Source organism: Sceloporus occidentalis, unplaced genomic scaffold (assembly GCF_023333645.1).
Source record: "Sceloporus occidentalis isolate IW3139 unplaced genomic scaffold, rSceOcc1.0.p SCAF_17, whole genome shotgun sequence".
In the NCBI taxonomy this organism is placed as follows: Eukaryota; Metazoa; Chordata; class Lepidosauria; order Squamata; family Phrynosomatidae; genus Sceloporus; species Sceloporus occidentalis.
Window position 1 is genome coordinate 14,690,127 of NW_028316997.1, and position 15,951 is coordinate 14,706,077.

A 15,951-nucleotide genomic window follows, 5' to 3' on the forward strand; every position below is an offset into this window, starting at 1 on the left:
TAGGGAGTTAGAGGGGAGATCCTGAGAAGGGGGGGTTAGGGAGTTAGAGGGGAGATCCTGAGAAGGGGGGGTTAGGGAGGGAGGTCTTACTGTGTGTGTCTTACTGTGTGTGTGTGTCTCACTGTGTCTGTGTGTGTCTTACTGTGTCTGTCTTACTGTGTGTGTCTTACTGTGTTCATAGCTTATTCAGTTATTGTAATAAATATTTTAGCCCATTTTTTAGCTCAAAATATTTTTTCCTTTTTTTTCTCCTCTAAAATCTAGGTGCGTCTTATCAGCAGGTGCGTCTTATAGAGCGAAAAATACGGTATATCAAATTTTCCCTTTAATATTGTTGTCAGCCAAGGAAAAGGTAAATGACAATGAGGAACCTAGATGATCTTGTGAAGAAAATATACGCTTAAAACCAAAAATCATGAGCAGCATTGTGGAACTCGAAGAAAATGTGAAAAAACTTGTGGTTCGTCTCAAGAACATTGAAGAGGGAAAGCAGGTTGAAACAGTGGTTCAAATATTAGATGACTTATATGTTCATACCTTTTGTGACTATGGTAAGTATTACATTTAATTTATAAAGTGCCACAAGATTCTGTAGTGTTATTACTACAAGGGGAGAATAAAAAATGACCAGTAACATTAAAATGAACAATACCATGAACAGACTTAAGACATACTAGTACAGAAGAAGAAGCGGGTCCCACTGTCCTAAGCTTGCAATCTAACATTAGTTTTGATATTGTTTTGTATGTTAATTATGTGTAAATTACTTGTTAAATTGTGATTTCTTTTTAACACCAGCATCTGAAATATTTCATGACAAAAATGCGCATTTGCCCCTACTACTGGTTTTGGAATCATACATGAAGGTGGCAAGAATACAAGAGGTAATGTGTAAATTAGAAAATAGCTATATTTATGTATTTTGTAGTCTGTGTGTGTCTACCATGATGTTGAGAAATAGGCTTTTGAACTTTTCCAAGTGTAATGCTAATATTGATTTTTCAGCACAAGTGCTCAAAAATCTATGCAATTGTACAGAGTTGGTAAACTGTTTGTTAATCATTAGTGGGCATCTTGTTTGAGGTGCCGTGGATTTGTGTAGGTCTAGTAATATTGTGTGTAGAAAGTATTGACATCAGTAATAAAATAAATATTATAATTATTGAAAATGTTGTAATATTTACTTTATAACTTTTAGATGTTCTTTTTTTCAGATCGGATGGTCTCTTCTATACAGACTAATAGAAGTTTGCCCCTGTACCTTAGATAGCTTACAAGCACCGATTGAACTTGGGAGTGAATGGGAAGTACTTGGTGTTCACCAGTGAGTTTTTATTATTCATTATCTGTAAAGAGGTCAGCTAGCGAAACTAGTCTCTATACATTTCCTTTTATATTGATAAGCAGCTGTATTTGGTTATTGCACTTTTGTTTGTCTAATCTTATGGCCATTTGTGATACTATAAAAATACAGGTGTATAAAAACTTGATGAATTATATAAGTGTGTAATAAGGGAATACAATTGTATACATTAGCATTTTGTTAATTTCTTATAAAAAGTATACAGTATGATTTTAATTATATGTATTGTATTGTTACAACTATAGAATACCAAATTTGTTTCTTACACATATGTGAAGTAATGCTGAACGTACTTGATAATCCTGGGCTTTATTTGCAAGCCTGTGATTGATTTGACCTTACCAAAATAATCATGTTTTCTTTCTAGACAAATTCTCAAAATCCTGTCAACCTATCTTCCAAATGTCAATGTTCTGACTATTGGGCTGAGAGTTTTAAATAGCATCCTTGTTTCAGGTATTCATTTATTCCTGCTTGTAACTGATGGCACATAATATTAAGAAACCAACAACTTACTAGCTAATATTGAAGTGTTAACAAAAAACTGAGTAATAGATTGTCTACGTATTAATCCGTTTAATAAGTTTAAATACAACTGTTGCTTTTGTTTTATAGCAAAGTGTATCATTTGAATACCAATGAAATTATATTAATAAATCGGAGCCACATCAAGGGAGATTAGATTAAAGCTATGATATTCCAGGTGTACAAAGAAGTCTACATTAATTAGCAAATATTTAAGGTGTAAAGGGAATATAATAATGCATGTTTTCAAACATCAATTGATGGTGATGCACATATCTTGCCTTAGGGTGCTCGCCACATTCCCCCCTGATTGTTCAGTGGGTAGTGGATTAAAATATCGAGCAAAGGAGCCTGGGGCCCCTTCACATTGTATACTCTGTAATTGGTGAAGAAGCAGGGTATGTGTGGCTGTCTTCTGGTTAATAAGGGATTTAATGATCCGCTTTGGAGAATAGACAGAATGCTGTATACAACATTTCCATTATATATTATCTCTCAATTGAGAAAGATTAAAATATAATAAAGTCATGGGAATTAACATAAATTAGATATGTGAACCAATCTTTGTATGTATGTGCTGCCTAGTCAAACAGTATTGATAAGCGGCAGCATATGCATTTGCATGTTATTTTATAAAGTGGTACTTTTTAAAAAAAGTTTAGTTTTGAATTTACTGTTTTCTCTGCCTTCTCCATGCAGATGTAATTAATTTTATGCTTCTGGATCATGAAGCAGACATTTTTTTGTTGATTTTTGATGCCATGAAAATGTTTCCTGATAAAGAAGAAATTCAGATATATGGATGCCAAGCTTTATATCAACTCTTAATAAAAGGTACACCATAGTTTAACATATGTATTGGTGCTAATGAAGATAATGTTTGATCTGCTGTCTGGACTAGTGTGGGGGGGCACCTTTCAAAGTATTTTTAAAACAGTTCTGGTTTTGTGTAATATAACGCAGTTGTATATTGGCTATTTCCTATATTAGCCTAATCTGTTAGACAGACTCAGTGATTTATCATACTGCCTTGTGGTAAGAAAATAGAATGACTAAAAGACATTCAAGATATTACATGACTGACAACTATGGCATCCTCCAGGTCTGTAGACAAAGAAAGTTTCTTCGAGCTAAAATAACCCCTTCAAGACCGGGACGTACCTGGTACTTCCTGGTCAAAGGTCACCGCCAGACCGGGACGTACCAGGTACGTCATCGATGATGCGCGATCCAGCATCGCTATGAACGCTGGGGTTGCGAGGGGCGGCTGCTACGGACCGCTGGGTGCCCCCAGCGATCCGTAGCAGCCACTCCCTCTCAATTCCGTGCATGTAATCGATTTGAAGCGAATCACGAGCATGGAATTAAAATATTTAAAAAAAAATCTTCAAGTGAAGATGCAGTACGCAAACACCGGTCCTGAAGTATATACATCACTATATTTTATGCTGAAGGCAAGAAGTTTTTCTATGGGGTTTCCCTTTAATGAGCTCAGTGGAATAGTATTTATTTTGTATATCTACACCATTGTTTACCATTACCTATTTTTATAGATTGTGAATATCTGTTTTCAGAAAGTGGTAAAATGTTTTCTTTCATAGTATGTTGGCAACTCTTGCCTTTATAGAGTGCCATGTTTATTTTCTTCAAAAACAATACATTTATTTACATAGCAAGTAAAGTTCTGGATATAACAATTATATTACTCAAATATGTATACCAAACCATTAAAATGCCATTGATCAGATCATACATGAAAAAAAACAATATATTAATTTGTAAACATAATTAAACTTCAATACGTTTAAACTGTTCTGCATTTTGGAAACACTTTTTTTTGTAATCGGTTTCAACATATTTCCTTTGTGGGCATACGGCATGAACATAAATTACTTAATTTCAAAAGTACACTTGTGACTCACAGGAATTAACCATAGTATGTGTAGTTTTTATTGAAAATCCGCCATGAGCATTTCCATGGCTGTTCAAAGCATTAAGAAAGGGATCTTAGATACTAGATCTAAATCTTGAATGGTGCAGCATCTCCAAAAGCAAGACCAGCTTAGGGCTTTAGTTTTTTTTTTTGATCGTATCATCTTATTTACTATAAAAAAAATAAAAAAAACATGGTGAAAAATTGAAAAAAAACACATTTTATGACTTTTATTTGAAAAATCTTTTACTCACCTAAAAAAGCAAGTAAAAAAACTAGCTAAATAGATTCTACTACTTGTCCTGAGTTTAGAAATACCCAATGTTTTTATGTTTTTTGGCTGTTTTTTGTAAGTTATAGGGCAATAAGTACAAGCAGCGTTTTATGATTTCCAAACCTTTTTTAAAAAATCTGGTCAGTCTGCCTCCATCTCCTCTTTGGAACATCTTTGATGCCGGTTAACTCAATTTAACCCCGTCAAACCATATATTTTTGAAAACTAGACACCCCAGGGTATTCCAAATGCTGTTATTTTAACCCTTTCCATGCACCAATTATACAACTACACTTTGTCAAACTTTGTAATAGTAATTTGTTTTATTTATTTTTTTCACACAAATTTTACTTTAGTTATAGATATACAGGTCCTGGTATATGCCACTGTCAAACAACACCCCAATGTGTGTTCAGGAACATCTCCTGAGTGCAGTGATACCCGACATGCATGGGTTTGTCGTGTTGTTTAAAATGCCACATTTGGGAAGTGCGCTTTTTTTCTCCATTTTGGTCAGTCTGTACCTATGCCCTATCTTTGAGCTCTGCCACTCCAATTTACCCCATCAGCCATTTTTTTTTTATATTAGACACCCCTTGGGTATTTGAGAAATTTTAGCGCTTGCTCAAAATAATAAACTTAATTTTTTTATTTTATTTTATTTTTTTAATACTTTTTTTTATATTTTTTTTTACACATTTTGCTGGTACTGGATGGTTCATCTAGTGACATCACTGCATAATTATTTTTAAATGTTAGCAATTTTTTTTTTTCCCATTTTTTTTTATTTTTTATTATTTTTTGAATATTTTACTAATCACATTGTGATTAGAAAGCTGGGCTCCATTGACTTGCATGGTTGAGTGCAGTACCTGCACGCAGAGCCAGAGTTCTCTAGAGGGTCTGGAGACCATCTAGCGAACTCTTTCATCTTTATTGTTTTTTTTCCCGGCCCGCTGCCATCTTGCTGATGCTGAAGATCACCGGCAGCTGCGGCTGTGACCGCTCTCCGGAGCGGTCACAGCCCATCTAGAGGTAAGTGTTCGAGGCATTCCAGCGACACCATTTAAGTTTAGGAGGCGATCATTTGATAGCTATGTCAGTGAAAGTTCAGAGATGGTAAGGCAACAATACAATTTTACAAATAACTTTTGCTTTAGTGGTCGAATGCATCACGTGTGTAGTAGTTACATGTATACCTGCTTACTGCCAGCCAGCTTCAGCTGGTGTGAGATTTCGCCTCCTAAACGCTTTTAAAACGGGCGTCCAATGTATGGCGGCTGTTGACGGCCCGGGGAGGGGCCAGAGATGGCCCCCGATGCCGATCTCGGCCTTGCTGAATGCGTCGACATCGAGGCATTACAGTAACGCCGTTTAAGCGAAGAAAGTGATCATTGAAGCTTATTTAATTTTTTGACGGTTCAGGACCGTCAAAGGTCATTAAGCGACCGTTTTTCCATGACGGTCCTGAACCGGCAAAGGTCGTTAAGGGGTTAATAGGATACAATAAATAAACCTCTTCAGCAGAGCATACTTGTAGATCAATAATTTGAGAGTAAGAACACCTCAGTTAAACTGTGGTTATCTTTTCATCCTACCATCTACAGTAGAGCTAAAGAAAGCTTAACTACAGACAATAGATATGAATACATATAAATGTACATAGTTTACAAGAGAAGCACGGATATCGCCACTGGCAATACATTTCTCCTCCCACCCAAAAGCATTATTCAGTAGCATGTTCCTTTAATTGCCCATGGGGAAACATACCATACAAACATTCTAAAAAAGGTTTTTGTGTTTTTTTTCTTCTCAAATGTGCATGCTTCTTTTTACTATTTACTTTTGTATTTACAAAGCAGTGCCTGAAGAGCAGTTGATGGAATTTGTTGAGAGCAAAGACCACCTGATCATCTTGAAAGTTCTCACTGAGTATAAAGACTCAGAATCTGTTCTTCTTCCGGCTTTGCAGGTCTTACTTCCATTATCAGGTCCATGTAAGTCGTTATAACAGAATGCTTGTTTTGGTACCTATATTTACTATTCACTTTTTGCAGGAAACATATAAGTTATTAAGTTGTGCTGAATTATGACTGCAGAGGATAAGAGCATCACATCCAAGTGGTTTATGATACAGAAATGTGTGAAAATATAAAATTACCTTTTTTAAAGTAATAGAAGGCATGGTCAGTTCCATCAAGAAGTAGGATTCAAACCTTGTTATAGAAAACATTGGCAGTTAGATTAAATGATGTAAGATACTTAATAGCCACTTAGTTTGCTTTGGTTTCAAAATGTCCTTTTATTGAGAAATCAAACATCAATCATGGGGCACTGTTTACATTTTAATACATTAACATTCTTGAAGGACTGTTTCACCTCAGCATGGTTTACATTTCAATGTACGCTGTATAAGCAAATATACTGGTACATAATGAGAGAAGGAAAAGATTAAGCAAGAGCATGCACTACTACCGTGGTGAATATTTAGTCTATTATTTGGGTACTACATGGTAGTGTCACCATGCTGTATTAACAGAGGGACAGAACCAACACCTTTTTAAATAGTTTTGGCCAGTGCATTCTTTTTTTCCCGCATACACTATATGTGATTTGCTTAGATTTCTAGAAGTATGCATGTCTACCTAAAGCACTTTATATGTGATTGCTTTCTGGTTGTGTTTTAGATTGTTTTATGAATGTTAACCTCATAAAAACCTGGAGTAGTATAGTGTACAGAAGTGCCTTCAAACTTTTTGTTCCCTGTAACCCAGTGCCCAACTCATCACGTAAGACACATGCTGAAACATGCAAGCACCACATGCCAGTGACAGAGCCAGGGAAGTTGGGACCCATCTCGCAACCAAGTGCTGGGTCGCAACCTGTAGTTTGAAGAAGTCTGATTTATATATAACATGTTTTTTATGTTGTAGCCAGCAATGCTGAAGTACTTATGTCTGGAAATGTCAGATGTTACAACTTAATAATGGATGCCATGAAGACGTTTGCAAACAGTGAGAAAATTCAAGAGGTCTGTTGTTCTTTATTTCAGAAACTTACATTTGGTAAGTGGTATTATTTTTTATTATTATTATAGTTCCAAAATGCCAAAAAAATCAGTAGTGCTTTCACTAATCAGGCAGAATATAACTTAACATTGATGTACGTAAACATAAAACATACTGACAAGGAAGGCGTAGATAGTCCTACCCTTGGCCGTATAAAATGATATGTTGAATATCTGGTAAAATTAGAGCCGTCTGGTTGCCTGCTTGTTGTATTAAAAACAAAAAAAGTTAATTCTCATCTACCAATGAAAGGATTGCTCTTATGCCACAAACCACACACACAAACACACACACACAAGCAAATCTAATGCTAGTTTTACCAGACCGTAACCATAGACTATTGTATTAGATTTTGAAAATGCTTTCAATAACGTTTTTACATGCACATCGTACTTTGGTTTAAGTAAGTGGTTCTTATAATTGTGCATCTGCATTTTGGTATTTTATCAAATATAAACCGGTTTCATCTTAAGAATATGTCTGACCTTTGGCCTAAACTTCTGAGTCTTTGAGTTCTGCGGTTACAATTAGGCAATACAAGATGGGAATCAAAAACACAAGATAGATTTACTTGTTCAACATTAATGATGAGAAACTAACAGAAGCTCATACATGATGAGATTAGGGTTGTAGAAACACGGGTTTTTGTAAACATTTTCTCAGTACCCAAGTATTTACTCTAAGGCCGGCACATTGCATATAAGGCTATCCCTTAATGCCTATTTAGTGATGTATTTACCTTAGGAGGAAAAGACCCAACAAGTGGGAAGGTTAAGCATATGCAGGGAATGTGATAGATATCCTCCAGTAACATCTATTCAATTCACAACTAGCCCTATCCAAATTGATCCAGATGTCTGGAACAGTGCTAGATATATCTACTTATATATATATATTTATATATATATATATATGCCAAAATATCTGTATGACAAGTGTTTCTTTTCCAAAAATGTTTTATAAACTTTTTACAATTTACTTAGTTCCCCATATTACTTCATTTTCTAAGAGAATGTGAGCAACCGACACAAGATCCCTTTTAAATTGATTAGAAATAACATTTTTGAGGCAATTCCCTTTAGAGGTAAAAAAACTGTTCCGTGTAACCACTTCCTTAAAAATAGATTCTCATAAATGTGTAAATGTTATATGTATTATAATATAGCAATTGACAAAGAATTAACTATATGGCTAGAAGCAAAAGCATCATTTACATATAAATAAATTTTCAGGTTTTATTTCTTCTATTCTTATGTCATGCATCAAATTATGTTTTTTGGGGGGTAAACTATTTTATTTGAATTGTATTGTAAAGCGCAGCTGAACAACATGCATTTACTGACAAACCACAGCATATAAAAATTAGGTTGCATACCTGCTAATTATGTGCATATACTTTTTACCATACCCTTTACCATAAAAACTGCAGTGTTGGTGTGTCAAGTAGGTTATTACTACATTATTATAATGTATTTTATTTATTGTATTTTATATATATATATATATATATATATATATATACACACACCCCAATCAGCCATAACATTATGACCACTGACAGGTGTCATGATAACAAGATTATTAGTGTTATTCACTTCACCTGTAAAGTGGGTGGGATATATTAGGTAGCAATTGAACATTTCGTCCTTAAAGTTGATGTGTTAGAAGCTGGGAAAATGGGCAGGCGAAAGGATTTGAGCGTGGGGTGTTCCGGGTCAAAAGCGGTCCAAGGAAGGAAAAGTGGTGAACCGGCGACAAGGTCGTGGGTGGCCAAAGCTTATTGATGCACGTGAGGGTGGAGGGTGAAGACTGGCCCATGTGGTCAAATCCAACAGATGAGCTACTGTAGCTCAAATTGCTGAAAAAGTGCTGAAGAAGGTGGCCTGGCCTTCAGCAAGTCTAGTGGAGTCAATGCCTTGAAGGGTCAGGAATGTTTTGGTGGCAAAAGGGTGACTTACACAATATGTGTGGTCATAATATGGCTCATCAGTGTGTATATACACTATATGGATACCTATGCACACACTACATAGGTCACCTGACCATTACACCAACAGGAACTTTTATGACGTTCAAAATACATAGACATTAATATGTAGTTGCCCCCCCCCCCCACCCCCTGCAGCTATAATAGCTTCCACTCTTCTAGAAAGGCTACCAAGTCATTTTGGAAAATACTATGCTTCCAAGTCTGAGGAAGGCCCTTTCTTGGATGAGTTTGGTGTGGAAGAACTTGATCATTCTGCACAGAGCCCTGATCTCAACCCCATCGAACACCGCTGGGATGAACTGGAACGGAGATTGGGAGCCGGGCCTTCTCGTCCAACATCAGAGCCTGACCTCACAAATGTTCTACTGGATGAATAGCCAAAAATTCACACAGAAACACTTCAAGATCTTGTGGAAAGCCTTCTCAGAAGAGTGGAAGCTGTTATAGATATATATATATATATATATATATATATGTGGTCGTATTTTACTACGGCCTTAAGAAAGCCACTTTGTGTCCTACTGTTCCGAGACTAAAACATGTTTTAACAACTTCCTATATATATATATATATATATATATATATATATATATATAAACGTCTCACTTCCCCTTTAAGACTGAATGCTATGGCAAACAGCATTTATCACATTGTTTTATTTTTTTAAATATTTTTCTAAACTCCCAATTGAATTGTGCAGCAAAATATGTCAGGGCTATACAAATAAACGATAAATAATAAGAAACAGATGGCTTACATTAGCATGGGAATATTTATAAATCCAGCTTTTTTAAAATATTGCATTAACTAATGTGAGACGCACATGAACCTAGTCATCACTGGATGTTTCAAAGACTGACATTTAGAACCTTTCGATTAAGGAATGCATTTATGTCCTACACAATATTTGTTAATTGATTATTGGACTTTCTATCAAATACAAAGCAGAACGAAATATATTTGTAATATGGCTTGAGGACTACGTTTTCTTAATACATTACATTTGCAATACATAATTAGTGATTTGCGGGGAATTGCTGACAAAATATTTTCTATTTCATTTAATGCCTTATTTTGTGTTTCCTAATATTACTTTTAGGAAGTTTCTTTAACATCCTGGTCCTAAATGAAGCGCATGAGTTCATCATAAAGGCCTTGAAAAGGTTTTCTTCAAATGCCAAACTGCAAGCAGCTGCCCTCAGTTGTCTTGCTCTCCTTAGTAAGTGAAACTATTTTTAAACCTCATAACAGTTCTGAAACAATGTGCCTAGACAATGAAAAAAGAACAGACATACATACCCACTACCAGTGCCATTTATAACTAACCCTGTTTAGGGATCCATCTGGTTACACTGTTGCAAGGGATCGTTTGTGACTTTCAAGGCAAATGTGCATTTAGAACTTGAGTATTTTGCTAGGACTGCCAAAACTACAGGCTCCATAATTCTGGAGTTGTAGGCAAATTAAAAAAAAGAAACAATATTCACTTAAACATGCATGCCCTCTTTTGAAGGTGATGTTTTTTTTGGCCAATGTATTGAAGGTGTGACCCTATGATTAGTGGTGCCTGGGTGCAGTATTTCATCTCCCCTCCCTGGAAATAACACACAAACCTATACTAACACATAAACTCAGTCTTATATCCTATGCTAATACACACTCACACTTTGTATACATAAACATACTCCCTTTCTGTCTTCACCTTTCCCAGAGGCCACTAACTCTAGGCTCACCCATGACACCATACTCTCTGACACACACAGTCATGCTTAACACGCTCATACACACTCTAACACCATACACTAACGCAATACACCCACATACAGAGACGCTATGACCATATATGTGCATACACACATGCAAACACCAAATGCTCGCACACTCTCTCTAATGCCATACCCTTATACACTCACCAACAACTTATGGTTACGCGAATAAGCCATAAGCATAAGGAACCACCATTTATGTTTAGTTTAACAATTGTATAACCAAATGCAAGATTATGAAGCATCCTTGTACTATTGTTTTCAAACCATTCCTAGAAATGATTCATTATAGGAAAAGTCTGGACCCCAGTTTTGAGCCAGTGTGTGAGCTAAGCTTCCATTACCTAGAATGGGAGTGTTACGGAGCATGTGCAGGAAGCATACTTAATAAATGCCTGATTTCAGAAGTGGCAGTCAGGGGAGTTAAATGAGGCCTGGAGAGCTTTGCAAACATTTTTTTTTCTGTCTGCTTTTATGTGATTAATAATTAAATAGTTTATTTGCCAAGATTTATTTGCTTAATGTGCCAGGGAGTGCCATATATGTTGTGTTCAAGAAGGACTGCACTTTTAAATTAATTGGATACTAATATTCACTTTCATTCTACAAGCTGAAACAATATTTTTGAACAAAGATCTGGAAGATGGGGAAGATGAGGAGGACGTCGATGGACAATTAAATTGGTTTGAAGCTTCCTTTAAAGCTTTAAAATTGCACAAGAAAAACACAGATGTCCAGGTAAGCAAGCTCAATAGGTAATCTTGACATCTACATCAGACTCTGTCCCTTGCCTGCTGAAGCTGTCATTTGGAGTGTTTGATAATATGATCATTTATTATACCAACTTTAATTTCCTAAAAAGAACAAAAATAAGGATATTTGTTTTATGTCATCCTGGTGAAGTGTACTTATTTAATTGTTTTTGAAGCCCCCATGTACATTAATGAATTATTTGGTTTTCCTCTCTTGTAGGAAGCTGCATGTTGGGCTCTGAACAATTTGTGCATGTACCATTCAGAACTACGTGACAGTATTGGGGATGAGGATCATCAGTGAGTAGACTTTTGTGTGGTTATACGTTAAAATATTTGAACAGGTGATCTAATCTGTCAACTCTTTCTGGTGCCAGGTATCCAGTACACAGGGAAGTGATGCTATCCATGCTGATGCATTCTACATCCAAAGATGTATTCCAAGCATCAACTACCGCTTTAGCAACTCTTTGTGAACATAATGGTAATTGTTTGCTTTAATGTAGTAGTACATAAAGTGCTGGAAACCTTACCTTGTTTACGTTGTTTGGTATTGGTTATTCTAAACCTTTTAAAATAATTCTGCAAGATATTATAGACAAGATATGTCTATAATAGAAAGGCACTTAAGCAGACCTGCCCTCCACAATGTATGATTTATGAATGGGATCTTTTGCTACAGCTATGATGTGTATGTGTGCATATATGTCTATATACATTAGCTCTAGTGATATTGGTAGAGAAAAACATATGTAAAAAGATACTTTTAACTGAATTTGTTGTGAATTTGTTTGCGTAGCCTTTTGAGACACCGAGAAGGATTGTGTTCAATCAATTAGAAAGGCAACACATTCATTCTGCCTGAAGTTCAGTATAATAGCTTTATTACATGATCTAAAAATGCTTTTCTACAACTGTTTCTCCTTATTCTCCTTGTTTTACATTTTATTACCAAGCATGTAACATCATTAATGAGTATGCTAAAAATGGCGAAAAGTAATTTTGTGATTATGATTGTTCCTTTATAGTGACTGTTAGGAGGGTTTTGTTGGGGAAAGGTGTTCATATTAACGTGCTTGAAATAATCAAGAAACACATAGATTCACCGGAAGCTGCTGAAAGTGCCTGTCGAGTTCTTCATACTCTCTTCGATGGAAGGTAGTAATAATATCTTATGTACGATAGAACATTTGGCATTATGAAAAAGTATTTACCTTCTTTGCTTCTGCTTCTTTGCTGTTGTATTGTGTTTTACAGTCTCTTTCTTTTTGAAGGACAAGTCAAATAAAACCTCACTTATAAACATGCCACTGAAATATCTGCAGAAAAACACTATTTAAAGAATTCCTGATGGCTGTACAACCTGTTATTGAACTTGTGACATGCACATTGGTGTTGTCTAATATAAAAGCTGCTTTGTGCTACACCCTGACGTCACCTCTGCCGCCTTTCTTTTCGTACAATTGCATTGGTAACTTACTTTTCAAAGTATTAGGATTAGTAAGACGCAGCCACAATGCCAAGCTGTTTTACTCTTTTTTTGGTAAAAGCCAACATCTTAAGGAAAAAATATAACAATATTATCAGTTGCAGACTCACAGAGGAAACAATTTTACATTCAGTTTGATGGTAAGCAATCAAGCAATGGTTAGCTTATCCCCAGACCTACTAGTTTAAGCCTCCGCTGGTGAAGATGGGGTAGAAGAGTAGTAAATCAGGTCATGTACAGCATATCCTGTCCTTGGAGCAGGAGATTGCATTCTTTGTACAGAGACTAAGGCTATACAGCCATATCGTATATTACACCTGACCTTTAAAATTGGTTTAAGTAGACCCCAGTATAGGATTCTTTATTCAAATTTTAACCGTGACATCTATTCATGGACAGCCGTGGAACACTATAACTTAAACGTTTTTTTTTTTTTATTGCACAATTATTATATCATTTTTTTGACACACACAACGATTTTTACTAATTCAGCTACGTGGATCCAAAGGCTTGTCTGTTGGAAAATGTCGATACAAGAAAATAATGCTGGATAGATTTGGTTTGAAGGTCCAAATAGATTTTTATCAAAGAGGTCTCTGGTAATAGATTCATTTCATCAGGTTTCTCATTGACCGTATATGCTTAATAATACGTTTGGTCTTTGTCTTTTTTTAAAAGGTAATTAAAAAATTTGTCTTAATTTACCAAATAATATATCTGCTTCTTTTTTAGTTCTTTTAACTTGGATGTAATGACTGTGGCTGTGACAGGTCTGATTAGTATAATGAAGAAACACAAGAAGGCTCCATGTGTTCAGTTAGAAGCCCTGCGTGCTATGGTACAGATTATGTTTGATGGTAAGATTTAAGAGCATCACCAGTAATGTAAGCGTGTTTCTACTGTTTTTGATAGACACTTTCTTCCATATTAAGCCACACTTTTGCATCACTCTATGATGTAGCACTATCCTAAGATATTGGCCCTTACGAAAAATTACTGCAGTATTTTCTGAAGTAATACTGCAGTTTTTTGGACATGAAAAAACATTTACTGCAGTTTTACTGCATTTGTACTTCACTGTACTGCAGTTTTACTGCACTTATTTTTGTAAAGAAGTAAAAATGCAATAAAGCTGCAGTACATTGAAGTACAACTGTAGGTTTGCAATATAAAAAAAGTGCAGTAAATGTGGAGTAAGGCTAGGTTTCCACTTGGGTTTTTGTCCTGCGTTTTTTTTCTTGATGAAAAACGCCAAGAAAACTGCCACTGCATTTTCCTGCGTTTTGGCGTTTTTTTCTGGAGTTTTTTCTGGCGTTTTAGCCTTTCTGTGGAAATTGCTTTTTTTGACCTTAGGCAGTTTTTCCAGCCTTTACAAGTTAGCAGTTTCACCCAGCTAAAAGGGATTAGGATAAATGGCAAGTATCTGCCCCCGATGTCATTTACTTGGTAGACCCCTTTGTCTCTTTTCTGTGGTTTGTAAGGCATGCTTTATTCCGAATGTCTGCTCCTCTAGGAAGATTGGCCCCAAATGATGGTGCAAATTGTTTGCTGTTGCTTTTGGCACGCAGGATCCAGTTGATGCGTCGGGTATGTTTGTTTGTAATGGCATGTTTGTTCCAAATGGTGTAAAATTCAATATGAACCAGTCCAGGACTTTGTTTTGTGTGAAACTGTTTGTTTTCAGCCTATTTCTCGTAGGACACACAGATACTGGGTCCATCCTCTGCATTGTAACTGTGGAAAAAACGCCATAAAAAACGCCAAGGCAATAAACCCACATGGCTTTTTCATGGCATTTTTTCTCTCCCATAGACTTCTATTGGAGAAAAACGCCAAGATTTCCTTGAAAAAACGCCAGAGTGTGAACATGCTGCGATTTTGAAAAACTGCCACAGAGCCCAAAAAAGCAGAAAAACGCCAAAGAGGACTGAAAAAACGCCAGACAGAAAAACGCCAAGTGGAAATGGCATTTTGCGATTTCCTATTGAAAAACAGCTAACATCTGGCTGCTGCGTTTTTCCACTAAAAAAACGCCAGGTGGCGCTATTGGCGTTTTTATGGGCGTTTTTAGCATAAAAAAACCAAGTGGAAACCTAGCCTATTACTTCAGAAAAAACTACAGTAATTTTTCGTAAGGGGCAGTAGTATTTAGGTCACATCCGTCCTGGATGACTATGTCTAATGTACAATGGCTTTACGTAAATCAATAAATAATAATAAATGTTCTGCAATATATGTGGAGACTGGGTTGCCCTCAGTTCATATAAAATCAGCCATGACTATACCTTAAATATATTATTATACCCTGAAATAACTGGATTCCTGCCATATCTCTTTGACATATGTAGGATGCAGCTTTTCTAATGTACATGCACGCCCTCTTGTGGTCATTTTTCACATATTAATACCTTGTTATGGTTTCTTTTCTGGTGCAAATGCTTTCCTTTACTATAACTGACTGCACTTTATTACTCATTAAGTCCTGAAATAATACATACATTTATTAATCTTAGATGCAAATTCGAACCTTCCAAAGGGCCAAATGGATTCTGTGGAAACAGCATTTCTGAATCTCCCACTGAAGGTGATAAAGAACCAATGTTTACTGGAAGGAATGCACAAGTTGGTTTTAGAGGCTCTAAACAAAGTATGTCCTAATACTTCTAATATACAGCACTTTACACTTTGATCCACTTATGAGTGTTATATACAGTATATTACCATAAATATGAGACACCCCTCCAAATTATTGAGTTTAGGTGTTTCAGCCACAGCCATTGCTAACAGGCAT

At 35.9% G+C, this 15,951-nt stretch overlaps 1 protein-coding gene across 1 annotated transcript in view; it reads left to right on the top strand.

The window, feature by feature from the left end:
- The first annotated feature begins 415 nt into the window (after window positions 1-415).
- LOC149302874 (leucine-rich repeat serine/threonine-protein kinase 2-like) overlaps window positions 416-15,951 on the top strand; it is a 51,382-nt gene continuing 35,846 nt past the window's right edge. Inside the window, exons 1-14 of the mRNA XM_089482082.1 lie at window positions 416-551; window positions 799-884; window positions 1,215-1,324; window positions 1,731-1,819; window positions 2,588-2,722; window positions 5,958-6,092; window positions 7,029-7,164; window positions 10,257-10,372; window positions 11,530-11,657; window positions 11,892-11,971; window positions 12,049-12,155; window positions 12,700-12,829; window positions 13,893-14,017; window positions 15,674-15,807. Coding sequence (XP_089338208.1) covers window positions 416-551; window positions 799-884; window positions 1,215-1,324; window positions 1,731-1,819; window positions 2,588-2,722; window positions 5,958-6,092; window positions 7,029-7,164; window positions 10,257-10,372; window positions 11,530-11,657; window positions 11,892-11,971; window positions 12,049-12,155; window positions 12,700-12,829; window positions 13,893-14,017; window positions 15,674-15,807 — 1,647 coding nt within the window. The remainder of the gene's footprint in view (window positions 552-798; window positions 885-1,214; window positions 1,325-1,730; window positions 1,820-2,587; window positions 2,723-5,957; window positions 6,093-7,028; window positions 7,165-10,256; window positions 10,373-11,529; window positions 11,658-11,891; window positions 11,972-12,048; window positions 12,156-12,699; window positions 12,830-13,892; window positions 14,018-15,673; window positions 15,808-15,951) is intronic.